At 56.3% G+C, this 23441-nt stretch overlaps 1 protein-coding gene across 4 annotated transcripts; it reads right to left on the bottom strand.

Moving 5' to 3' along the window:
• Window positions 1-417: 417 nt before the first annotated feature.
• Window positions 418-23015, bottom strand: MLLT6 (MLLT6, PHD finger containing). Of its 4 annotated transcripts, none has more exons than XM_027519745.1 (20): window positions 22694-23015; window positions 21381-21460; window positions 20845-20899; window positions 20484-20593; window positions 19420-19523; window positions 19070-19163; window positions 16478-16651; window positions 15479-15574; window positions 12772-12991; window positions 11621-12235; window positions 10983-11164; window positions 10641-10749; window positions 9394-9460; window positions 9040-9185; window positions 8359-8556; window positions 8167-8255; window positions 6697-7046; window positions 6202-6292; window positions 4669-5025; window positions 418-4427 (listed from the first exon to the last, which is right to left on the bottom strand). In XM_027519745.1, the coding sequence occupies exons 1-20, from the start codon at window positions 22800-22802 to the stop codon at window positions 4329-4331; spliced, it is 3345 nt and encodes a 1114-aa protein (XP_027375546.1). In that variant the 5' UTR covers window positions 22803-23015; the 3' UTR covers window positions 418-4328. The 4 variants fall into 4 exon arrangements, 2 of the variants coding, with proteins under 2 accessions (XP_027375546.1, XP_027375547.1); XM_027519746.1 differs by having other exon boundaries at window positions 418-4252; XR_003507021.1 differs by lacking the exon at window positions 6697-7046 and having other exon boundaries at window positions 418-4252.
• Window positions 23016-23441: the final 426 nt, after the last annotated feature.

Below are 23441 nucleotides of genomic sequence, written 5' to 3'. Positions count from 1 at the left end.
AGGACCTGCGCGGAGCATCGCCGCTCGTTTGGTTGCCTGCGCCTCCCGGCGACCCCTCCCGCCTTGTGGGCAGGGTCCCTGCCCGGGGACCGAGACCGTTTTCTCTTGCCGAGCCTTAAGACAGTGCTTCTAGAAGTGCGGTGTGCATATATCTCATCACTTATGGAGTTGTTTTTTTTTTTTTAATCAGATTCCGCCTGGCCCAGAGATACACATTACGTTCTTATGAGTGGAGCAAAGGTATCTGATTTTCAGTACGCAACCTGGGTATTTTGTGCATTTTGGTCTGTGAAGTACTTAAAGAAATGTTAGTAGACCATCTGCCCACCCCCACCTCCATCCCCTCCCAAGGCTCCCACAGTTGGCCCTCCACTTCTCCCTTCAGTAAAGCCAGACAAACCAAGGTCTCTTTGGTTTTTTTTTTTTTTTTTGTAAAACATTCTTTTATTAAAAGAACAAGTGCTGTTTACGAACTGCCCTTCGTACAAATAACATCCGTTATACAAAGATACAAGATCCGGGTTATGCACAATTCCAGGCTTGGAGGTGGCAGGGGAGGGGCATTGCCTTTTGGGTTGAGGATATAAAGGAGGCTTTACAAAGAATGTAAAAGGAGCTCCTGGGTTTGCAAACTGTGGCTTCCCCTCCCTGCTCCCCTAGGAAGGGTCTGCTACATTGAGAAAGGCTGGGGTGCAAAGAGGGGGACAGGCTGGGAGCCAGGGTTTGGGTCTCCAGTCCCGCCACCTAAGTCCCAAGTTGGGCTGAAGGACGTGAACAAAGGGCGATGAAGGCACCCCTCAGTCACCAGCTTTTCAGTAGATCAAGTCAAAGGGACTGGGAGCCAGACACACTTTTAATCTGGACTGATGTGACTGGAGGAAGCCAGGGTACTGCGCCCCGTTTTCCTACAGATTCCCAACTGAAGTGACCGAAAGCTCTCCAGACACCTCTCCCCAGGAAACTGGGATAAAGGAGAACTGGGAGCAAGCTGCCTACCCTTAACTCTGCCAACCACACACCAAGGAAGATGCTGGCAGGCAGAGCCCGTGTCTGGATTTCCAGTTTGGGAAAACGCAGCGTGGAGGTCACCCTTTCTCAGAGCTGGCTCTCTCTCTTTCCCAGACTCTGGCTCCCCTCACTGTCGAGGCCTTTACTAGGAGTACTTCCCTAGAACTCAGGACAGGAGTGCTCTCATCAGCCTCAAGGTGAGGGCACCTGGAGGCAGCAATAGACCTAGGAATCTGAAGGGAAAACACACACACATCGGAAAAACTTAGACAAGAAAAGGCAACCTTTAAAGTGTCATTGTCTCTGGAGAGGATCCATCAGCTCTGAGCTAAGACAGTCAGTGCTTCACAGATACCCCCCACCCTGGGCACAGCCCTGCACTCACACCGCACACCACACACACAGGGACAGACAGACAACCACATGGAGGCAGTGCAGTGGGGCAGGAGAGCCAGGACCAGGAGGCCAGGGTCCTGAGGACTGGTCGCAGCTCTGCCCCTGAGCCCCTGCCCACCCCCCACCCCCCAGGCTTGGAGCTATCACCTGTGGGGCAAGGAGCTGGCTCGCAGGATCCTAAAGACAGGTCCCTTCCAGCTCTGACATTCATGCACTCGTTGTGAGGCCAGACAGCGGCTCTGCACGCACACCATGCTCACACCTCCACACTGAAGGGGATGACGTACTGAGCTCCACTCTGCAGTTTCAAACTCCACTTCCGCCCTGCAAACCACATCCTTCCCTTCCCCTAGACAGAGCCACCTATAAATCTGCATCCTTTCCTAGTCCCCATCCAAATTCATCCTAGAAAAAGGGACTGAGGCTGGGAGCAGATGGTGGGGGCTCAAGAGCCATGCCCTTTGCACTGGGACCCTGCTCTGTCCAGAAGCCCTCCAGACCTTTCTTATTATAAAGCCTGGCCCCCACCCCAAAAGATGAAACGCACCACCTCTCTCATGTCCCCCTGCCCCAAACTGAGGGACAGCACCAATCCATACGCAGCCTGGGGCCCTTCAAATCTAACCTGCCTACCCGCCACTGCACCCCAGCCTGGGTAAAATCAGAAAACAGACTCTTGGAGATGAGAACCCCAGACTTTAGGGTGCTGGAGGGAAGGGGAGGTCTTGTTCCAGGACCTCTCACTCTCTGCCATGGCAGCCTTGGGGTAAATCGACTTCCTTCACTGTCCAGAACAGAAGCTGACTTTGGTTCTAAGTGGGTCGGCCTTGGGCAAGAGCGTGGGTGTGAATGAGCAACTCTTCTAAGAATCTCTGAAGGTTATTTTTCTTTTCAGTGGTTTGGGGGCAGGGAGTTAGAGAGCTTCATAGATGAAGATGAATAAAATGCTGACTTCTATCATTCCTTTCTAACTGATATTTAGCATTAATAAAGAGAGAGTATTTCTGAGGTCATCACAACTGCCTTCCCCCTCCCCCCAAGCCCTTCCAAGTGCCTAAGAAATTGCCTCCGAAGGATTCCCACCCACCCCCTCCATTATCAGCTCCCTAACATCTTACAAAGTCTTATCAACAGGAATATTAATATTATTTTCAGTATCAGAAAAAAACCAGTTGAGCAGCACAGGCAAAAATATATCTGCACTACGTTTCTGTCATTGCCAAAAATATACACCTTTTCTTTATTAAAAAAAAAAACAAAATGAAACAAAACCAACAACAGAAACACACACACACACGAATCCACACATGCAAAGAGACTGACTAAATGTGGGCATCAGGAAGCTGGCCACGCTCCGCCTGGCTCCGACCCCAGTGCACCCACAGACACACGCTTCAACCTCGCCCTCTCCTGGCTGCCCCAGCAGCCCTCAGCCTTGGCCACCAAAGGCTCTGGGCAGGTGCGGACTCTAAGGTGAGACTTGCCCACTGCACCCTGGGGAAATAGCTGGTGGGTGAAGGAACAGTTGTTAGGTCAATTGAAGCTTAAGTCTCCCCTGGCTGGTGGGGGTGGGGAGGGGTAGGGTGCAGGGGGGCAGGCTGGCTGATTCTGGGAGACAGTTTTCACTAAAAGAAGTGGTACTTTACCCCCCTTGCCTTCTCCCCTGATCCCTGGGGCACCCCTTGTGCCAGGGAAGCAGGACCAACTATCAGTGGTGGAAGGGGAGCGCTGCGGGGGCACTGAGACCATGTGGAGTCTGGGGGAGGAAAGGCAGGATATCACCCTGATTTGAAGCCCCCAGCCCCCAGTTACTCTCCAATACTGGAGTACAGTTCTGGTTTTTGTTAACCATTTGGGCCCCAGAAAGGGACCAAAGTTGGTGAGGTGAGAGGGTGCAAACAAGAGCTAGGAGTGCCCCTCTGGTACTGCCTCATCAGAGCACTGCCCCTGTCCCTGCCCTCGGCTACCTGGGGACCAGGGGGAGACAGACAGACAGACAAACACACACACACACACACACACACACACACAGCGCACAGGCATACCCGCACACACTCTCTGAGTCAGGCAGCTCTATCTCCCCACCCTCGGCACTCCTAAATCCAATAGTGCAAACAAGGGGCAGGGTACCGAGGGGGCTGGGCCGCCCACCCCCTGCCCTCCCCCAGCCCATCACTGGGACCCACCCCCCGGGAGGTAGGGAGGCCTGGGCCAAATTCAATGCCATCCTGCCCCTTCGTCGGCCCCCTAGTCTGTGGGCTTTTACAAGCACAGCTTGTGACCCTTGTGGGGGGCAGGGGAAGGAGCCCAGCAAGAAACAGTCCAAGGGAGCCCTCTTACCATCTGCCCAAGTTGGGTAAAAAATGGTCAAGTAGGGTCACCCTTTCTTCCATAGAAGACTTCCACACAGGGGCAGGCCCAGGGCCTAGTCCCCACTTCTCCCACTCAAGTGCTGATCCATTTTATGTGGGGGGTTTAAGCAACCCCCCACTTATGCCATGGCCCACTTTGCTCTCTAGGGAACCCTGAAACATTCACTGAGAGTGGGGGCTCCTAGGCGGGCTTGGAGCCTGTCCTCCTTCTGAGCCCCTCACAAAGGGGCCAGTGCAGAGGCGGGGGCAGGGGGCAGATGGAAAGGGCTCCCCTCTGGGTCTCAGTCCGTGGCACCGGGAGCACCCCCCACTCCCCAGGCCTCAGCACATACTCCGGGGCTCTCCAGTGTTGGGGTGCAGGTGCCCGCTGCAGGCTGGGACCCCTCAGACCAGATCTGCCCCTCTTTGTGGGGTCTAAAGGAGCGTGGGTGGATTTAGCCTTTTTCCTGGTTGGCTGAGGCTCCTTTGTCAGCAGTCTGGAAAAAGAGGAAGGGAGACTGGGGATTGGGGAGGTATCTGGTCCAATCACCCGGTTGAGAATAGCTTCCTGGGTCAAGAAAGCTGATGTTGGGTGCAATAAAGGGCTGGGCTTTGACGGCTGCACAACAGGGTCAACTTCCGTGTATCTGTGTGTCTGTTGGGAGAGTTGCCCTGCATAGGGCGCCCAGTTAAGTAGGCATGTGCCAGCCAAGGGCCTCCCGGGCTCTGGCTCTTTGCCCTCAGAAGGAGGGATGCCTTTCTTGAAATGGCTCACCCAGAGCATCATCTTTTTCTAAATGGTCCAATCAAAGAGGAAACAGCCTTTTCTAATGGGCCTCTCCAGGAGAAGGGAGACAGGACGGTCCCTCTGCCCCATTCCCAGCTCCTCCCCTAAACCAGACCCCTTACTCACCCCTCCTTTGGGGCCACTGGCACTGCCGTCCGCCCCTGACAGGCTGAGGAAAGGGTTAGTCTGGGCAGTGAGGACTGGAGGCCCGCCTGCTGCTGCTACTGCTGCGGCCGCAGCTGCTGCAGCCATGAGACTCGTGTTGTTGCCGAGCGAGGGCGCCACCAGGGCTCCGGCGGGCAGCAGAGGTGGGGCAGATGCTGTGGGCAGCAGGCCAGGGGTGCCCGCGGACAACAGTGGGGTGGAGCTTCCGGCCAGCAGGCTGGCCATGGGCAGCTGGGAGCCCCCGGCCATCTGCAGCCGCTGCAGCTCCCGCTTCTGCTGGATCTGCTGGATCATCTGGTAGACAACAGTCTGGTGTTCCTGCAAGGGGGCCAGATGGCTTACTGGCCAGTGGTCCCCAGGGTCATCTTACCCTGATTGGCCTGGGCCCCATCCTATCTCACTAGTACCATGAGGCAAGAGACCTGGGAGACAGTCAAGATTCCATCTCTAACTCCCCACTCTGGGCCTCAGTCTCCCCATCTGGACAAGAAAGTGGTTGCACACCATCAGTGTTTGTCACATGAGGTACTACCAGTCAAGTGCAGGAGGTTTAACATCCCTCCCCCACCCCCACTAAATCAATTCCTCAGTCATTATGACAAACACAGAAGTCCCCAGGGGTGGCATGACCCCAAGTTGAGGAACACTGAATGAGGTTAACAGTTTTCAACTTCTCTATTTTTTTTCCCCTTAAGATTCATTTATTTTTGCTTTGAATAGAGAAAGCATTCTCAAGCGTTCCAAAACCCAAAACAATTTTTCAAGGCTTAAGAAATTTTGCTATCTTATTCCTGCTACCATCTGGTCTCTGTAGGTAACCAGTTGAGCTAGTTTATTGTATATCTTTCTCATGTTTCTTTACATAAAAATGAGTGCTTTTCTATTTCTTTCAACTCTCTCCTTTTTACTTTTATGTTTTTGTCTTTTGGCTGCATCGCACGGCATGTGGGATCTTAGTTCCCTGACCAGGAATTGAACCTGCGCCTTCTGCATGGGCAGCAAAGAGTCTTAACCACTGGACCACCAGCGAAGTCCCAGCAACTCTCTCCTTTCTAGAAGGAAGAATTCCTTTTCTCCCAGGAACTCTTAGTAGAACTCAACACACAAGAAAGACCTAAAAGGGGCTGCTCTGGTTGAGGACGTGTCTGTCACCTGCTCAGCCACCTCTCTATGCAGACCTTGAAGTTCCCCACTGGAGAGCCTTGGGGCTGGGACTGGAAATGCTCAGTAACTGAGGGCTCACTTCCCTCCAGATCCTCTTGCTGGGATGTGATCTAGGGCCACTATAGCATTCCTTCCCCAGCACCCAGGGGCCCCCAAGAGGAACACTTATGCCCTTTGTCCTCATATGATCCATAGGGGCCTGGCCCCACTCCCACAGGGACAGTCTCACCTTCCCAGCCTGGGGCTCCCTTCCCAGCCTGGGGCGGCCCTCCCTGGACCGGCCCAGACCCTCTGAGACCTTTCTGGCAGAGCTAGGGGGAGGGGCATTACCGGGGTCAGCTGTGGGGAGGCCAGGAGCTGCTGGAGCTGCTGCAGCTGCTGTTCCTGCTGCTGCAGGAGGTGTCGCTGCTGCTCGGTGAGGCTGAGGCAGGGGGACAAAACACAGACCATGGGAAGAGACAGGGAAACACTCCTCCCTGCCCCCCTAAGTTCCCACTCTCCCTCAGGCCCAGGTGGAGAGAGAAACAGACTGAGCTCAGAGAGGACGGTGGGAGGAGACACATGAGATGGGAAAACTTCCCCAGAGGGAAAACCTCAGCTAGGGCACAAGGAATAAACAAACGACTTTTGTCCCTGAAGAGCTACCATCCAGAGGGCTCTCACGTCTACATCTAAGGAGAAGCTGGGGCCAAGAGGTGACTGGATTTTCTAGACCCCGTAAGACAGGAGGAGAGCTTCCCTTCTGAGGGATGTGGGTGTTTGTAGGGGGAGTCCCTCCCAGAGCCAGCCTCCCCATCCCCTTCCCCAGGCTGAGCTCTCCCTCACCTGTTGAGACAACCTGGCAGCTGCAGCGTGGGGGCCCCGCCAGCCTGGCTCAAGCCTGCAGGGTTGGGGGCGGCAGCCCCATTCAACCCCCCCAGAAGCCCATTGAGGGGCAGGGCCCCGCTGCCCGCCAGCCCCCCCAACAGCCCCTCAGCCATGGGCATAGCCCCCAGCCCCGCTGCCCCGGGTGCCCGGCCCAGCCCATTCTGTGGCTGAGGCGGGAGCGGGGCAGGGCCCCCAGGCAGGGCCAGGGGCAGAGTAGCAGGGCTCTGCTGGAGCAGGGGCAGCGGTGGGGGCGTGCTGTGGAAGGACAGCGACGAGCTGCTGCGGCTCGGGCAGCCTGAGTGTGGGTCCTGGGGAGGGAGGGGGAAGGGAGGGGTCAGAAGGGCAGGGGGCCAGTGTGACCTTTCTGGCCCCCGGCCCAGCACCCGCCAGCATTCTCACATGGTCACCCCCACTTTACTCCCAAGCAAAGCCACCCAGGAGGAAGAAGCAATGCCCAGGGATAAAGGCTAAGAATCCAAACAGTCTTCACAAAGCACTTCCTGGGGCCCCAGCACCCACCATGATGCTTGTTTAACACTGAAGAGTGAAGGTGGTATAGTGACCACCTCGAGAATCAGACCCGAGGTTCAGTGCTTGACCTGTACTAACTTGCTACTGCTGTTTATGGGTGAAACCACTGGGTCTTAGGCTCAGTAACTCTGCAGCCAGTTGAACTGAAAGACGGGCTCAAATCCCATGCCCACAATTTAATGGCTCTGGCGGCTCTTCTGTTTCAGTTTCCTCATTCATAACACGGGGGTAACAGGAGAACCTAGTCCATAAACTTCTTGTGAGGACTAAACACACCAACGCTTGAAAAGTCTCAGGCCAGGACATGACAAAGGGCAAGGATGCAATTAATGTTTGCTGTTATTATGATTATTATTGCCCAAGTCACACAGTAAGTGGTAGGGAGAACAAGAACCCACTTTGTTTAATTTCAATAATAACCACAGCATAATAATAGCAACTGCTACCCCAACCACCACCAATTACACAGGGATTGTTTTCTGTGTGGCCAAAATAAATTGTAATAAACTCTTCATACTTTTCAGAGTTGCCTTCCCTAACTACCATCCAGAGAAAGGTGGATGTACATCCACCCACCCTCCATTCTTTCTCATACCCCTCAAATGATTTCCATCTTAGCACTTTTCTCTACTTTTAATTATTGATTTTCTTGAATTGAGCCTGTCTCCAAGAGTGTCCCATTTGCTCACTGCTTGCTTAGCCAATGACTGGACTTAAGTAGGCACCTCCTAATTATCACTTACTTAGTAAAGGAATGAACGGGTCAGTCGGCCAAATTACTCAGCCAATCACTTCACTGCCCAGCCTCCAACAGCCCAGCAAGGTGGAAATGCGACTAGGAGGCCCTTGAACCGCTCCAGCCCTCCCCCGCCCCGTGCCCCTCCCCATGGTGCCCACCTCGGAAGACGTGGACAGCGAGTTGTCCAGGCCCAGACTGTTCTTCCCCGGAGGGCTTTTGCTGGTGCTCAAGGAATCGCTGCTGCCGGCTGAGGAAGGGGGATCAGGGAAGGAGCTCAGCGGCTGGAGTCTGGGCCAGTTCCGACTGCAGAGCGGAGGCCCCCATTACCGGCCTGGGTGGGGCCCCCTTACCTTGGGGAGGCAGGCCATAGGGCCCAGGGACAGGGCCGTTGGTGGCAGGCAGAGCAGCAGGCAGGGCGGCGAAGGGCACAGACAGTTGCACGTTGAGAATCTGCAGTCGCTCCTTCTTGGCCGTAAGGCTCAGGATCTGCTCCTGAAGCCGCTGGTTTTCCTTCTGCAGCGCGTGCAGCGCCTTCAGCATCTCCACAACTGCAGACAGAGGGCGAGAGCGCCTGAGCCCCGCGGGCCTGGGAAGGCGGGGCGAAGGCTGGGGCGGGGCCAGGTGACCAGGGGCGGGGCCTGGCAAAGGAAACCGGACTGAGACCTAGCAGAGAAGGCTCCGGTTAGCCAGGGGCTCGGGTGAGTCTTGGGGAGCCAGAGGTGTGAGGACCACAGGTGGGGCCCTAAGGCTCGGGGTGGAAGCCCAGTGCTTGGAGGGAAGGGGCGGTGGGAAGTTAGGGCTTAGTTAGATCAGGGCCACGAGGTCGTAAAGGCCAAAAGCCGGGCGTAGAGGGGGCGGGGCCTGGAGCAGGTCCCAGCGAGGGTTAAAGGCTAGGCTTGGGGTGGGCCACCGTTAAGGCAGGGGCGGGGCCACAGGAGGAACCTTAAAAGACCTTTGGGGACCTCGGAGAGAAAGGTGACCGAGTCTGGGGTCCTAGGACAGCCACCCAGCCCGATGTCACCCCTTCTCACTGTTGACGCCGGCCTCGCCGTCTCCCTGCTTCTCCAGCAGCTGCTCCATGTTAGTCGTTCCGGGGGCCGCTGGGTCTAACTGACCGCCCCCGCAGGGTGCGGACGCCGTCTGGTCGAAGAGTGCCGGGAGGCTGCTGATGGGGGACCTGGGGTCACAAGGGAAAACCGGCTCAGATTCACCTCACTCCCCAACTCCAGCCTCCCTGCCTCGCGGGTTTCAGTTATCCGCTCTGGATTCCAACCCTCTCCGCGCGCCTGCCTTTCCGCACGCCTCCCCCACCCCCCACCCCCGCCTTCGACAATCCCTCCACCAAGCTCCCCCTCTGCCCCCCAAGCCGCCTCCCTCTCCCTCACATGGAAGACAGACTCTCCTGGGGTGAGGTCCCCCGACATCGGAAGCTGCAGTCCTCCAGGTCTGGCTCTTGGAAGGAGAAGGGAGGCAGGGATCAGTGAGGAAGAGGTGCAGTCGGCCCCAAAGTCCCCGCCTGGGAAGTGGGTATAGGATCGGGGACCTTACCGCCGACCTCTTTCCCCAGGATCTCCCAACCCCCAGACAGGCAGGTCTAGTTCTCGGGAGCCCTGGTTTGAAATCCCAGCCCCTGGGGAGGCAAAATCATGAACTCTCTTTCTCCTCCTCTAGGCAGAGAGGCTCCTGCATCCTTGCTGCTTTCAGCTTCTCCTCCCAACTTTTTTTTTCCTGGAAAATTTATAACTTCATAGTCATAGGAACTTGGGGCCTAGACAGTCCCGAGTTGAACTTGGATACTTGCTATGTGACCGCGGGGCTTAAAACCAACCTCTCTGGAGTGATTGTTATGAATAAGGTAATAAATGTGAAGTGTTAACCTGAACAGTTTAGCTGCCATGTAGCAAACCCTTAATTACTGTAGTTATTATAATTTTATATGACTTTTATATTAATACACTCACAATTAGACCGCAAAACCCTATGTTGAGCCACAAAATTACAATTTGGGTTTTGGAAAATACAGTCATCTACTCTGCAGGGTTCTTAGTTTTGTCAGATTCGCCCCTTTAAGGCTTACCTGAAATGGCAAGCCCCGCCCCTCAACCAGCCAGGTGGTACCTCTGCACCAATCAGCTCTCTAGGGCTGTGTTCACTCTACTAGGAGGAAGGTGCTTGCGATCCGCCCTCTTAACTCCTGAATACCCAGAGAGCCGGTTGCCCAACCAGTGGGATCTCTATAATCGCCAATCAAGAACTCACTAAGAGGCCAGCAGGGAGCTTTGCTACAGTGGTAGGAGAAGTAGTCTTGGAGCCGAGGAGCCAGAATTTCAGCTGCTGCTCTACCTTTGCCTACTTCAACAGCCTTGGGCAAATCATTCATCTTCTCTTGCCTTTTGCTTTTGTGAGATGGAGTAGTAGTAATTCTTCCCGGTCATGCCCCACCGCCTCAAGGGGTTTTGATGTGAAAGTGATGTACCCTGGTTTGTTATATGTGGAATGTTTTTTTGCAGGGTCAGCAATGGCCAGAGGGTGGGGGATAGCCAGAAAGCCCTCCAGTCCTTTCCGGGGTGACAAGCAGGTGACGGGGTGCCCCTTTGTGAAGAAAGGGGAACAGGGTCAGGGACTCACATACCTGTGTGGCTGCTCTCGGCTTGGGTGAGGAGGGGGTTAACGGCACCCATGGGGGTTCCAAAGATGTGGGTAGAAGGGAGGCTAAAGGTAGAGCCAGCCAGAGAAAACACCTGAGGGAAAGGAGGTAGAGTCCAGCCTGGTGGTTATTCCTGGATCTAGAGCACAACTGTGGGCACCGGGGTGGAGGGGACCAGGTGTGCTGGGGAGGAGAAAGGACCAGAAAGAGGGAGACGTTCTGGTGGTGATCAAGCCCAATCTCTCAAATTCCCACGGAAAGCTGGGGTCCTCGGCAGGCTGTCCCCCACCTGCCCAGGGATGGAGGAGCCCAGGAGCAAGGCCTCACCTGAGTGGTGGAAATAGAAGCAGAGGAGGAAGGGAGGGTGCTGGTGAATGGGGAGCGGCTGAGGCGGGGCAGGGCCGAGGTCCCTGGGGGCCCCAGGAGGCTGGAGGAGAGGGGGGTGCTGCAGACAGCCCGCAGCATTCCACCACCGTGAGAGATGGGGTCCTTATTACTGGTGTAGATGCCTACAGGCACAAGAAGGACACAGAGGGAAGCTTAGAGTCACCTCTCCTCTGCCCCCTCCTCAGTCAGGTGGCTGGAGCAGCCACTCCCCAAGGCCAACACTCCCCTGGATCTTGCCACACACCAGTCTCACCCTCCTGCTGCAAAGATGTCACTTCTCGCCTTAGTGACACCTACTTGCCAAGCCTGCTTATTCTACTGCCCTGCTCAAGCCTGAAGAATTCCCAGTTTTTCTAATTCCCCAACCCACACTTGGTTAAGTCCTGTTGGCAATCTCTCCCATCACAACCATGCAGGAGATGGGTATGGGGGAGTGTCTCAAAGGTGACTGTCACCTCCATCCTTTGTCTTCTGGAGCAGTTTCTGTCACATTTCCTTCTAACTGCATAATTATGTCTCTGTCCCCTCACTAGACTAGCTGGGCCCTAAGACACCCTTGGTCCCCAAGGGTCACTAACCTGCCCCCAGCAGGGGAGACTCCAGGCTCAGGCTGGGCAGGCTCCCAGAAGGCCCAAAGGTACGGGAAGCCAGACCACCCAGACCAGAGCTGACGAGGGAACCTCCAGAGAAGGGTGAGGCAGCAGTGGCGGTGAAGCCAGCCAGCTGGGCACCGGGCAGGGAGGGAAGGGCTGGGCCCCCAGGGCCCTCCTTGTTGCGGCTGCCCTTGGGACGGCCTGGCCCGTGTCGGCTCTTCTTGCTGGCTTTGTGCTTCTTCTCCTTCAGGCCTGTCTCAGGGGTCTCCTCAGCGGGCACAGGGGTGGCACTCAGTGTGGGCATCCGCTTGTGGGTGCCTCCAGAGGCCCCGGACCCCGAGACATGGGGAGACTTATAGTCCCCAGGGGATGGGGCCCGGGCCCGGCCTGAGCTGGAAGTGGTGGTGGAGAAGCGCATGATGGGCCCGAAGCCAGAGAAGACCACCTTCTGTTCAAAGAGGTCAGCCTTGGGGGGCTCCGGGGCTGAGGGAGAGGGAGGGGCTGAAGGGGGGGGTGCAGTGGGCTTGGAGTACTTGTCTTCTTCTGGCTGCTCCAGCTTGGGGAATGCGGAGAAGTCAGGGGAGCTCTGCAGGGACGAAACTGCAGAGAGGGACACGGAATTACAGCTGGACCCCAGAGCCCCTGCCTCCCTCCTGCTCCCAGTGGGTACTAATGGAGAGAGCTCTGGTCGGGGGTGCGGAAGCTTGGTTTCCTATCCCAGCTCTGCCACTGTCTCTGTGTCCTGGGACCAGTGTATCCCCACCCTCCAGCTTTTCCCACCTGTGACAAAGTAGAATAGCTCCCACCCTACTGACCTCACTGGATGACTGCAGAGATTACAGGAGACTAGTGTCAGTGCTTTAAAAATGGTACTTGACAGCATCAGCGCAGGGAATAATGAATACTTTATGGGGGTTGGAGAGGTGGGCCCTGAGGGAGATTGGAGGGGAGTTCCACCCTGAGAGAGGAGGGAGTGTTGAGGAGTCACTGGCTGGGGATTCCCACCCCACCAGGCAATTTAAGAAGCAAATGAGATGCAAACCAATATGCAAAGGGCCTTGCTAGAAAAGCTCACGGCCAGACTGTCCCATCCCACCTCCTCCCCAGCTCCTGCATCCTGGGGTGCCCATACTCACCTGTAGGCTGGAAGGGTCCCCCAGATGAGGAGGAAGAGGAAGAGGAAGAAGAGGAGGAGGCAGAGGTGAAGCAGCTCACACCTTTCCCACTGCTCAGCTTCTTCCCCTTGTGACTCAGGCTATGGCTGGAAGACTTTTTCCCCTTGGAGTCCCTGCTGCCTTCAGAAGTCTCTTGAGTGCTGGCCTCGTGGTGGGAGGAGGAGGAAGCCGAGGAGGAGACCTGAGGGAGGGAGGAGAGAGGAAGGCTGGAGCCAGCTCTGGGGGTCTGGGCTCACCCTGACTTGGGGGTGGAGCCCTGAGGACACAGGACCTAGGGCTCTACTGGGAGAGCTCAGTTAGCTTCAGGAAGGACTATGGGGCAAGGAGATGGTGGTGGGAGCTCCTAGACCAGGGAGATGGAGAGGCAGCTCTGTTACTTCTAGGGGTGAAGAGTTGGGAGCTCTAAGCCCAAGAAGCTGTCTGTCCTTTGCCTCATGCAAGGGAGAAATGAAAACGGTCCCAGAGTCTGTTCAAAAGTATGCATCTGCTCAGTCATTCAGTTTAGAAACACTTAGGCCTACAGGGCTGGACTTGTACTGGGAAGTGGTGAGTGCAGGGAAGAGGGACTCCAGGGAGAATGGGCCACCCTGGCCCCATTCTTGGGCCCTCCAGTCCCTGCCACTCCCTCCCTGCTCACCCCCCAGCTGCAGCCACCTGGCTGACACTCCACTCCCTGGCTACTCCACGCCCTTTCCAAACAACCTGAGCCTCCATGCCAAGCCCTCTGCCCAGACAGCCTAGCCTCCCTCTTTCTGGGAAACATCTTCTCCTTCAAAATCCAGCTCAAAAGCCCCCTCTTCCGTGAAGTCACCCGATAGCTACCTGTGGTGGAACAAATCATTCTGTCCTCTATTTCCTGGGTGCCCTGTACCCACCCACATCAGCCATGTCAATAGTTGCCACACTGTATTGAGAGATTGTCCCCCATGTCTGAGGGTGGCAGCAGTGGCTGGAAGAGTAGGGGCTCTGGGGTCTGTGAACCTGGGGTCTACCACCGTGTATGTTGTGTGGTCTCCACCTCACCGAGCTTCGGTGTCCTTCTGGGGCTAATTATCCCTATTTGGAGAGTTATGAGGAACATAATGGCAGATAGTATGGGGTTGACGATGATGGTTCTGATGGCGCGGCTGCTAGCAATACACTGCAGCGTGTCCTGCGGTGGCTGAGAACAGGCCTTCAAGCCAGACTGCCTGGGTGTGAATCTTGACTCCACCATTCCCTAACAGTGTGCTTTTAGGCAAAGTATTTAACTTCTCTGTGCCTCAGTGTCTTCATTTATTAAATGGGGTTAATAAAATGCCTACTTCATTGGATTATTTTGAGGATTAAATGAGCACATCCCCACACATGCCCGCCATCCCCCTGTTCCAGAAGGGAGCCTGGCATGTGGTGAGTGAGTCAGGGCTTTGTAGTAACAGTCAGGGATGGTTTCTCCTCCTGGTGGAGACCAGGTATCCAGTACATGAACAAATGCCGAGAGAGGTCGGAGAGGAGGATGAGCCACCCTGTGCTGCCCCTTCCTGGGCGGAGCCCTCGGCTCTGTCTTTTTCTTTGTTCTTTTCAACAGCTGGAGTTCTGAAGGGAGCCAGATGTGGTTCTGAGAGCAAAGGAGGAGAGGGCCCAGGGGGAGGGGTGGCTGAAATGCTGGGGTGGGTGGAGGGGGATGGGCAGAAGGCTCCAGCATGTCCAAAGAGAAGTCCAACCACTGGGGTCACTCCTAGATCTCTGGCCCACTCCTTCCCCCTGCCTGCAGACCCCAGGGAGAGATCAGAGGGCAACGACAAGCTTTTCCAGGTGAGCCCTGGGCAGCAGGGAAGGGAGAGGGTTACTGGGACAGTTGCCACAGCAACATCACCCTGGAAACCTGATACCTGAGTCTCCTGCTAAGATGCCCAGAGCCCTGGCAACCTCCTGAGGCTGGTGGAGGTGAACGGGCAATAATGGCGACAGGAGGAAGCCGTGTCTCCAGGCCCTCGTTCTCCTTCTGGGGGTGAGGGGAGAACTGACTGGAAGGAGGGGCAGGGAGGGCTGCTCTGGCTTGGATTAGCAACTCCCTGGCCTTGGGTAGGGCCTGCCAGTTGTTTATCCAGATGGTGCCCATTTCTGGAGTCAGGCCTGACATGCCATGCCCCTACTGGGAAAGTGGGATGACTAGGGGTCTCAGGGTATGGTCCATGGGTCTGCCCTGCAAGCCACCATGGGCCACACTTTCAGTCCCTTCAACCTGCATGGAGTGGGCTTTTGGTTAGGCGACCAGGCTCTGAGCAGCTTCCTGATATGTGTGTGGCAGGGTGGAGAGTGAGGGGGTGTCCTCTGCCTCTCTCTGGAGAAATGGGCCCCAGAGACTCAAAGAACCACCATGAGTACTGTATCTGCAGACAGGAACCTGGTGCTGAGGCCCTCTGTCTGGGCAGAGGCAGATGTGAACAGCTGGCAGCCTGCAGGAAGGGTGGTGCCCCTCCACCCCCACCCCTCCTGGTTGGTCAGTGACTAGTGGGGCTGAGGAGCAGAGGCCCCTCCTGGTCTAGAACAGGAGTAGTGTGGAGTGTGGAGCAGAGTCATATGAACGTGAAATTGCAAGGGTTCCCAGGGCTGCACGCCCCAACCCTTCACACTGTGCCTCCCTCCCGCAGCCGCGGCTGCCCCTCCTGGGTGTAAGCAGTGGTACCTTGTCAGCAGTGGGGACCACAGGTGGGGTGAGGATGCTGGGTGACTCAGGCCGCTTCTTGTGCTTCTGTTTAAGGCGTTCTTTGTCCTTTCGGCTCTGGGGAGGAAGAAGGGACCAGACACTGATGCTGGGAAACGGTCCTGGTGAGGATAAACATGACTCATGCATGTGGGGAGCGGGGTCCTCTCAGGCACAAGGCTCTGTGGGTGCCATCGCCCCCTGTGGAGGGACTAGGGGACTTTGGCTGGACAGCAGTGGCCCCGGCAGGTTCCTCTGAGAGCTGACAGCCCCTCCCCCCATCCTCCCATATGTTGTGCTGTGCTAAGCTCGAGTAGTGTCTTGACTCTTTGCAACTCCATGGACTGTAGCCTGCCAGGCTCCTCTATCTATGGGGATTCTCCAGGCCAGAATACTGGAGTGGGTTGCCATGCCCTCCTCCAGGGGATCTTCCCAACCCAGCGATTGAACCCAGGTCTCCCGCATTGCAGGTGGATTCTTTACCGTCTGAGCCACGAGGGAAGCCCATCCTCACTGCCTGCTAAAAATAACCTATCCCATTATCATGCCAGTGACACAGGACGCCTCGTATGGAGGCACACACCTGTAAGGGTGTCCACTTGGGACACAGAGCTGTGCAGGGGGACAGGAGCCAGGTACACTGTGACGTGTAGCCGCTGGGGACGCAGGCATGTGCACCACAGACACGGCTAGACATGCGCAAATGTACAGGGCCGTGTGTTGGGGTCTCTGGGGAGACTGTCATGTCATATGAACGACACAGAGGAACCACACAGATAAAACAGCCCCAGGGAAGCCAGGCCTTCAGCTCACCCTCTGTGACCCTCACAGGTCACTTCCTCAGCACCCCCTTGGTCCTCAGTGGCCTCAGAGGAAAGAAGGGGGCAGGCACTATCGCCTCTGGGATACCTGTGGTGGCTTGGTGCAAGAAGCAGGTGTTTGTGACTATGGGCAGGAGGGGCAGGGGGAGAAGACTCTTACCTTCTTCTGGCCCCTCTCATGGTGGGAAGGGTGCTTCTCCTGCTGGGCGGATGGGGAGGCCGACCTGCTCCTCCGGCCAGCAATAAAGCTGCTGCTGCCTCCCCCTGTGCTACCCCCTCCTCCTCCTGTTCCTCCGCTGCCGCCCCCGCCCCCACTGGAGTGCCGGGATGTCTTCTGCAGAGAGAATTGAGAGGAACTGCCACACCCTCCTCTCCGTAGGTTACTGAAAGGTTCTTGAAGATCAGGTGATCCTGGGGGTCAGCAACCCCCACCCCCACCCTGCCTGTCACAAGAGGACCCTGTGTCCTTAATGATACTCTGCTCAACAGAGTGCATTCCCTGCCCCGAAATCCTACAGTCTGCCCAGCTGGCTTATCCAGGGCACAGATTTAGCAACTGAGGCCCGGAAGAGGTGGGGAATCTCGGCCCCAGCCAGATACCAGGCATGGATGGAGGTGGGCCTCGGCCCATGTCTCTCTCTCCACCACCTCTTTCCATGGTGCCCTCTTGGCCCCTCTCAGGCACTCGACCTCGGCCCACCTCAACCTCCCTCCCTGGGTGGCCCTCATGGGAGCCCCTGCTCCCCATACCCCATCCTTCCCTCCAGACACTATGCTCCAGCCATCACCCCTTCTCTTCTTTTCCTGGCCCTCCACCAAACAGTGCTTCCTTTTGTCCCAAAGGATCTGCTGCCCTTAAGAACAAGGCATGGAAATATCCATAAGGAACACTTAAACAACCCCTGTGCTACCATTCCTCCCAGCCAGGGCCTTGGACTCCCCAATGCCTGGTCTGATGGCTTCACCAGTCCTAGACTTAGAGCTGTTCTTTCTAAGATCACCCACAAACTCCCAACTGTCAAATTCAAAGACTAGTTTCAGGCCTCATCTGACCCAGTGGCTCCCCAGCAGTGGGCATCACTCCTACTCTGCTAAGCTCTAAACTCCCCATTTCATGGTTCTCTTCATACCTGAGCCCCCAACCCCTAGCCTTATACACCTGGGGCTGCCACACCTATGGGGGCCTGAAATCTGAACACAGCCACCAAATCTAAACAGCTCCACTTGACACCTGCTATATTCCAAACCAAGCTCCCTACCTTGTCTTAGTGTCGTGTTAGTCATCCAGTCATGTCCGACTCTTTGCAACCCCATGGACTGTAGCCCGCCAGGCTTCTCTGTCCATGGAATTCTCCAGGCAAGAGTACTGGAGTGGGTTGCCATTCCCTTCTCCAGGGGATCTTCTTGACCCAGGGACTAAACCTGGATTTCCTGCATTGCAACTGGATTCTTTACCACCTGAGCCATGAGGGAAGCCCCCAAGTTGATATCTAACCTTGAACCAAGGTGACCTTATGACTTATCCAAACCAGGACACTTTTGAAAATGAAAGGAGGAGCTATTAATAATTACACCAAGGCAACAGGCACAAACTGGGACTCTCCGCGGCAGACCAGGACATATGCTAGAAGTCCACTCCACTGCCTGAGGAGCTCAAGCCCCATCTATCCAGCATCAAGAGCCAGGATCCTATGTGCCACCCTCAACTCCTCCTCCTCAGCCACCCTCACATGTAGGCAAGTCTATCTAGAAATAATTCTAGAATCCAGCCTCATCCCTCCATCCCCCCCTCTCTTGCAGCTGTCTCCCAGTCACCAGCCTCAGCCCTTTGGATCTGGCTTCACAGTGGCTGCCAGGGTAATCTTCCTAAAAAACAAATCTGATCATGTTACCCTCTTGCTTACAAGCAGCCTCACAAGCCTGTGGCCTGGGGGTGAGGTCCAAGCTGCTTTCCCAGTCAGGCCACAGCATACCTAGCCAGGACACCCCACCGCTTCTGAAACATGCAGGTCTCTCCACCAACATGGGTTAGCACCCCTTCTCCCACTTCTCCGTGGGCCCCTGAACCTGAGGCAGAAGCAAGTCCAGCTCTGGCCCTGCCTGAGCTTTTTCACCTCATCTCTTGCCTTGTCCCTACCAAACATCCTGTTCTGTTGCTTATGAATGGTCTTTCTTATCTTGGGACTTTATCCATGCCAATCCCTCTGCCTGGAATTCCTGTCTTTCTTGGCAGGCTCCTGAGGACCTTCAGACTGTTTTTTTCTAAATCCCACATACCAACTGTGAGATAAGTCACGTAACCTTAGTGGGTCTTAGCTTACTCATCCGTAAAATGGGTAAATGCAGTACACCCAGTTCTTAGGGAGGACTGCAAGAGCACGCACATCCACGTGCACACACACACATACAAACACACACACGTAAAGAGATTAGTACAGAGGCTGGGGCACGGTAAGCCTCACAAATGTTGGCTCTAATTGTTGGCTCAGCTTAAATGCTGCCTCCTTCTTGAAGCCTCCTAGACTCTGATAGGCAGGGTCTGAGCTCTGTCTTCTGGGATGGACTGCTTGGCTCAACTCTGCTTCACCCCTCAGGCTGTACTTAAAATTTATTCCTCATCCAATGGTGAGTTCCTCAAGAGCAGGGACATAGTTCCTTCCTCCCCTGTCTGTCCTCCCAGATCCAGGCACCCTAGAGTCCACACCCTCTAAACCATGGCTGACCAACCCACTCACGCCCAGATGAAACTCACCATCTTGCTGAAGTGGTATTTGCAATAGCCACAGTACTTGACATTGTCAACCTCCAGTACTTCTTCCTCACACAGCAGGCCTGCCATTTGGGCACTAATCAAGAGAGGTCAGCCTGAGAAGGATGTGGTCCCAAACCAGACCGGCCACCTCCCCTGCACCCTCCAAGACCCCTACTGGGGCAAAGCCAAGACCACCCAAGGGAAGTACTGCCATTATCTCCAAAGAGACAGCAGCTGGGATGAACCCATTTGGCAGCCATCCATGGCAAATCTCAGGAGAAGGTTGGGATAGCTGGCCAGGGATCCCAGAGAACCCTAAGGAGTGGACGCAGGAAAGGCAGGGGTCTCACCAGGTAACATGGAAAGCTTGTCGACATCCATGGCGGTTACAGGTCATACAGGCTCCTGAAGCCGCCTTGCTCTCCCGGCCCTGCTCCTCACAGATGTAACATGTCTGCAGGACATAGGGCAATCGTCCCCTCCTCTCTCCTACTTGAGGGATCCTTTGGCCTCCCTGCTCAGTTCCATCCTCTCCCCACAATCCTACGTCAGACTATCCAATAGCACTTTCTGTGATGACGGAAATGTTCTAGACTGCATGGTCCGATACAGGACCCATAAACTACATGGGTTATTGAGCCCTGGAAAAGTGGCTAGTGTGACTAAGGAACTGAATTGTAAATTGTATTTAACTAACTTACATAGCCATATGTGGCAAGTAGCTGCTACCCTGGATAGTGCAGCCCTTGGATGGTGAGTCCTGTGAGGACAGGGGCTGTGTCTGCCTTCCTCCCCAGCGAGCTCGGCCCCACCTCTGGGCCTTTGCACATACTGTTCCTTCCACCTAGAACCTGGTACTCTCCCCACTTCTTAAGGCTGGCTCCTTCTCATCCCCCAGGCCTCAACCAAAATGTCTTTCCTTGACTGCTTTATCTAAAATAAACTCCCCCCCCACCCCCTGTGCCAGGTACTCTTTATTTTAGTATCTTGTTGTTTTCTTCACCACACTTACCACACATTGCGTTTACTTTGCCTGTTTACTGATATCTATAGCCGTCCCACACAGGAGTCGGGGCAGGGAACACATCTGCCTTGATCAATACTAGACACTGTGTGTCCAGCATCTTGCCCCAGTTTTTGCACATAGTAGACCCTCAGTAAAATGTGCTCAGTGAATGAATAAGTGAACTGCTCCCTAAGATCTACCCTCAAGCAGGACTGCAAAGGAGCCTGCTATTTCACTTGATCATGGGCATGAGTCTGTCAGTGGAAGGTGCCTACCCACCTCCTGAGTTCCCTGAAAGTGTAGGTTGGAGAGAATCAAATTACACTGGATGAAGAGAGGGCTGGAGAAGGACCCAAGAGTGGTTGGGGAGGAAGGGGACTGGCATGGGGCAGAGCAGGGGCCGCTGACCTTGTTGAAGCGATCATGAGGCACGTACTGCAGCACGATGGGTTCCATGGTAAGCACGTTAGCAAACTGCACCTCAGGGATGTAGAGGGCACACACCACGTGGGCCCAGCCTGGGGCAGTGTGGGGCCGGCCTCAGCTGTGATGGCCAGCCAGAGACCCTGACCCCTCACAACCCCATACTGCAGACGATCCCCTCCTCCATGGCCTTCCCATGAGACTCCACTGCCAGCCAGGGAAGGGAAGGGAAACCCAGCCTCTGCATTCCACCCCTGCCCACGGACTGCTCCTGCCTTCCCAGACCCTGCTCAGGGGGCCTATCTGACCTCAACAGATGAGCCATAGGGCTCAGCAACCCCCTCACCTCCATTGTCGGTCCTCTTCAATGCCCCGTCTTTGTGTGGGCACAGCTCACACCTCTGCCAATACAAGGGGGCACAGGGATTTGGGGGATGGGCTTTTCCAAAAGGGGGGGTCTACTGAGCTGAGCCCTCCCTGAATACATTCAGAGAGCCCCAGGATGTAATGATTAGATGTCTAAGGGGGAACTGGTGGGGATACAGAGAAAACAGGCTGAACGTGAGTGATAGTTGTCAAAGATGGGGGAGCCTCATCAACAGGAGAATTATAGTATTCCCTCTACTTTTGTATAGGTTGGAAACTCTCCATGATAAAAAGCTCAAACAAACAAGAAAACAAAAACAGAAGACCCGGCGCCTGTGGTGGGGCAGAGTGAGGGCTAAGCAGAGGGAGAGATGGGGTTGGTGATAGAGGTGTGCAGGAAACAGGAAGTCCTGTGTGACACTCCCACCCCAGCCTCAGCCTCAGAGCCCCCCAGCTCACTGGCAAGGGAGGGGATGCTCAGGTGTTTATGAGAGGAGAGGGAAGTTTCAAACTCACCACCCTGGCTGCTCGCTCCTGAGATTCACATTTCCGGCAGAACCAGGGTCCTGTTGGCACCTGGACGATGCCATAGCAAGCTGCGGGTGAGGGAGGAGAATCACCAAGCAGATCTGTCACCAGTGGCTTTTCCCAGAGTAACTGGGGCAGGGGGTGACTCTAACAAACCAGAGCCAGTTCCAGCCAGGGGGCTGCTCCCTGTCTGGGGGTCACTCATAAGACAGCGGGACCACAAGGAATGTCCACAGCACACGCCCAGCTTTCAACCACATAACCAAGCCGTCCATGCAGAGGTGGGAAGTCTGAGACCTTGACTTTAAACTTCTAGAAGATCCCACCCCACCCCAATGCCCCTTCTGTACCCAGCTTTCTGGTTCCCAGCTCTTGCCAGGACCAGTCCTCATCATCAATAACGGAGAATATTAGAGGAACAACATTTAGGATAGTCAAACACGTTTTGTTGTTATGGGGTGGGGGGGCATTTCTTAAAGGGCCAGTAATGAAAGAGGCGGGTAAGTCGAGGGTCTAAGGGACCTCATCTTCTGCTTCTAATTATAATAGGAACAGGTCAAAAGTCAAGGCCGAGGGCAGGTGCACTGCAGGTAACCAATAGGAGAGTGGCGGGAAGAGCCGACAGCGACAGGATTAAGGGCTGTCCCAGGAAGGGGGGGGGGGGGGGCCAGCTGGCTGTGCCAGACAGGCGGGAGATGCCAGCCTGCGCCCTCGGCAAGATTCCTCAAGGAGTTAACTCCCGAACCATGTGCTGCTGGGGGAAACTCCAAACCTCCCTCTTCTCGATTCCCGGTCCCCTGCGCAACCTCTCTCTATCCGTAGCTCTTCCCGGGAGGATTTTAGGAGTCCCCTCTCCCCTGGGACCCTTCTCTTCCCTTCCCAATTCCGCTCCTCCCAGTATCCGGAAGCAAGAGGGGAGGATGACCCCCCCTTGACCTCTCCCTCCCAGAGCCAGGACCAAAATAACCCGGGCGGGAGGGGACACCTCGCAGGTAAACATTCTCCTAGCAGCCCCGACACCGGCGGTGTGGGGCGCGGAGAGTGCACTCATTGCCCTCTAGACTGTCCCCAAACTCCCTCAACTTGGGGTGGGGGGCGCGGGACTGGAACAATAGGCAAGAAAACAATGCCTGACCCGGTCCTCCAGGACCGGGCGGGGGGAGCCCCCGACGCCTCCCTTCTCTTCAGGTGGGGTGGGGGAGGGGCGCCCGAGCTCCAGGAGGTCTCGGGAGGGCGCGGCCGGGGCCGCCCTGCGCACGCCGCCCCCAGGGTCCCGCCGCCCCCCACGGCCACCCCCGTACCTTGGTGGACAGCCACGCTGCACGCGTGCCCATCACAGTAGACCAGCGGGTTCTCGGCCCAGCCCCTCTCGTCCGAACATACGCAGCAGCCTCCTACCATCTCCTTCATACTCCCATGAGCTCCCTCCGGGGCTGGGGTGGGGGCCCGGCCGGCGGGGGTCGGGGGTCAGGGGGGGAGGGAGGGAGCGGGGGGCCGCGCGCCTCCTCGCTCCCTCCTCCTCCTCCTCCGCCGCCGCCGCTTCTTTTCTTTGCCTCCTCCTTCCTCCTCCTCGGCGTCCTCCTCCTCCTCCTCCTCGCTCGCTCTGTCTGGCCGCCCCCCCCGCCGTGCTCTCGCCCTCATGCCCCGACGGGCCCCCCCCCCCCCGCAACAATGAGACCCGCGCGCCGGGCTCGCCCCCTCCGCGCCGCGCGCCCAGCTACCAGGGCCGCCCGGCCTCCGCGCAGCCCGGGCCCGGCGGGGGAGGCGCCGAGTGGCACATCGCGGGCGCTTGCCCGCCCCGCGCCGCCCGCTCACGCGCCGCCCCCCCGGCCCCCCTGCCCGGCCGCGGCAGCCATGGCCGCGCGCCTCCGCTCGCTCGCTCCCGGCCCGCCCGCCGCCCGCCGCCGGGTAAAGTCTTAGGTTCAGGGAACAAAGCCTGGCTTGGTAGGGAGCTTTTCGCTCGCTTGCTCCGCGCTCATTTTCCCTCTTTCTTCTTCTTCCTCTGGCTCTCGGTAGGCGCTCCTGAGCCCTCCATCTGCCTGCCCTTCG

This window comes from Bos indicus x Bos taurus, chromosome 19 (assembly GCF_003369695.1).
Source record: "Bos indicus x Bos taurus breed Angus x Brahman F1 hybrid chromosome 19, Bos_hybrid_MaternalHap_v2.0, whole genome shotgun sequence".
NCBI lineage: Eukaryota > Metazoa > Chordata > Mammalia > Artiodactyla > Bovidae > Bos > Bos indicus x Bos taurus.
This window is presented reverse-complemented; position numbering and strand designations above follow the sequence as displayed.

Coding starts and splice junctions, on each gene's coding strand:
- MLLT6 (XM_027519745.1), bottom strand. CDS start 22,802: ATGAAGGAGATGGTAGGAGGCTGCTGCGTATGTTCGGACGAGAGGGGC. Junction 20,900..21,380: donor AGGAGCGAGCAGCCAGGGTG/GTGAGTTTGAAA, acceptor TTGTATTGGCAG/AGGTGTGAGCTGTGCCCACA. Junction 12,992..15,478: donor TGGTCCCCACTGCTGACAAG/GTACCACTGCTT, acceptor TCCCTCCCTCAG/GTCTCCTCCTCGGCTTCCTC.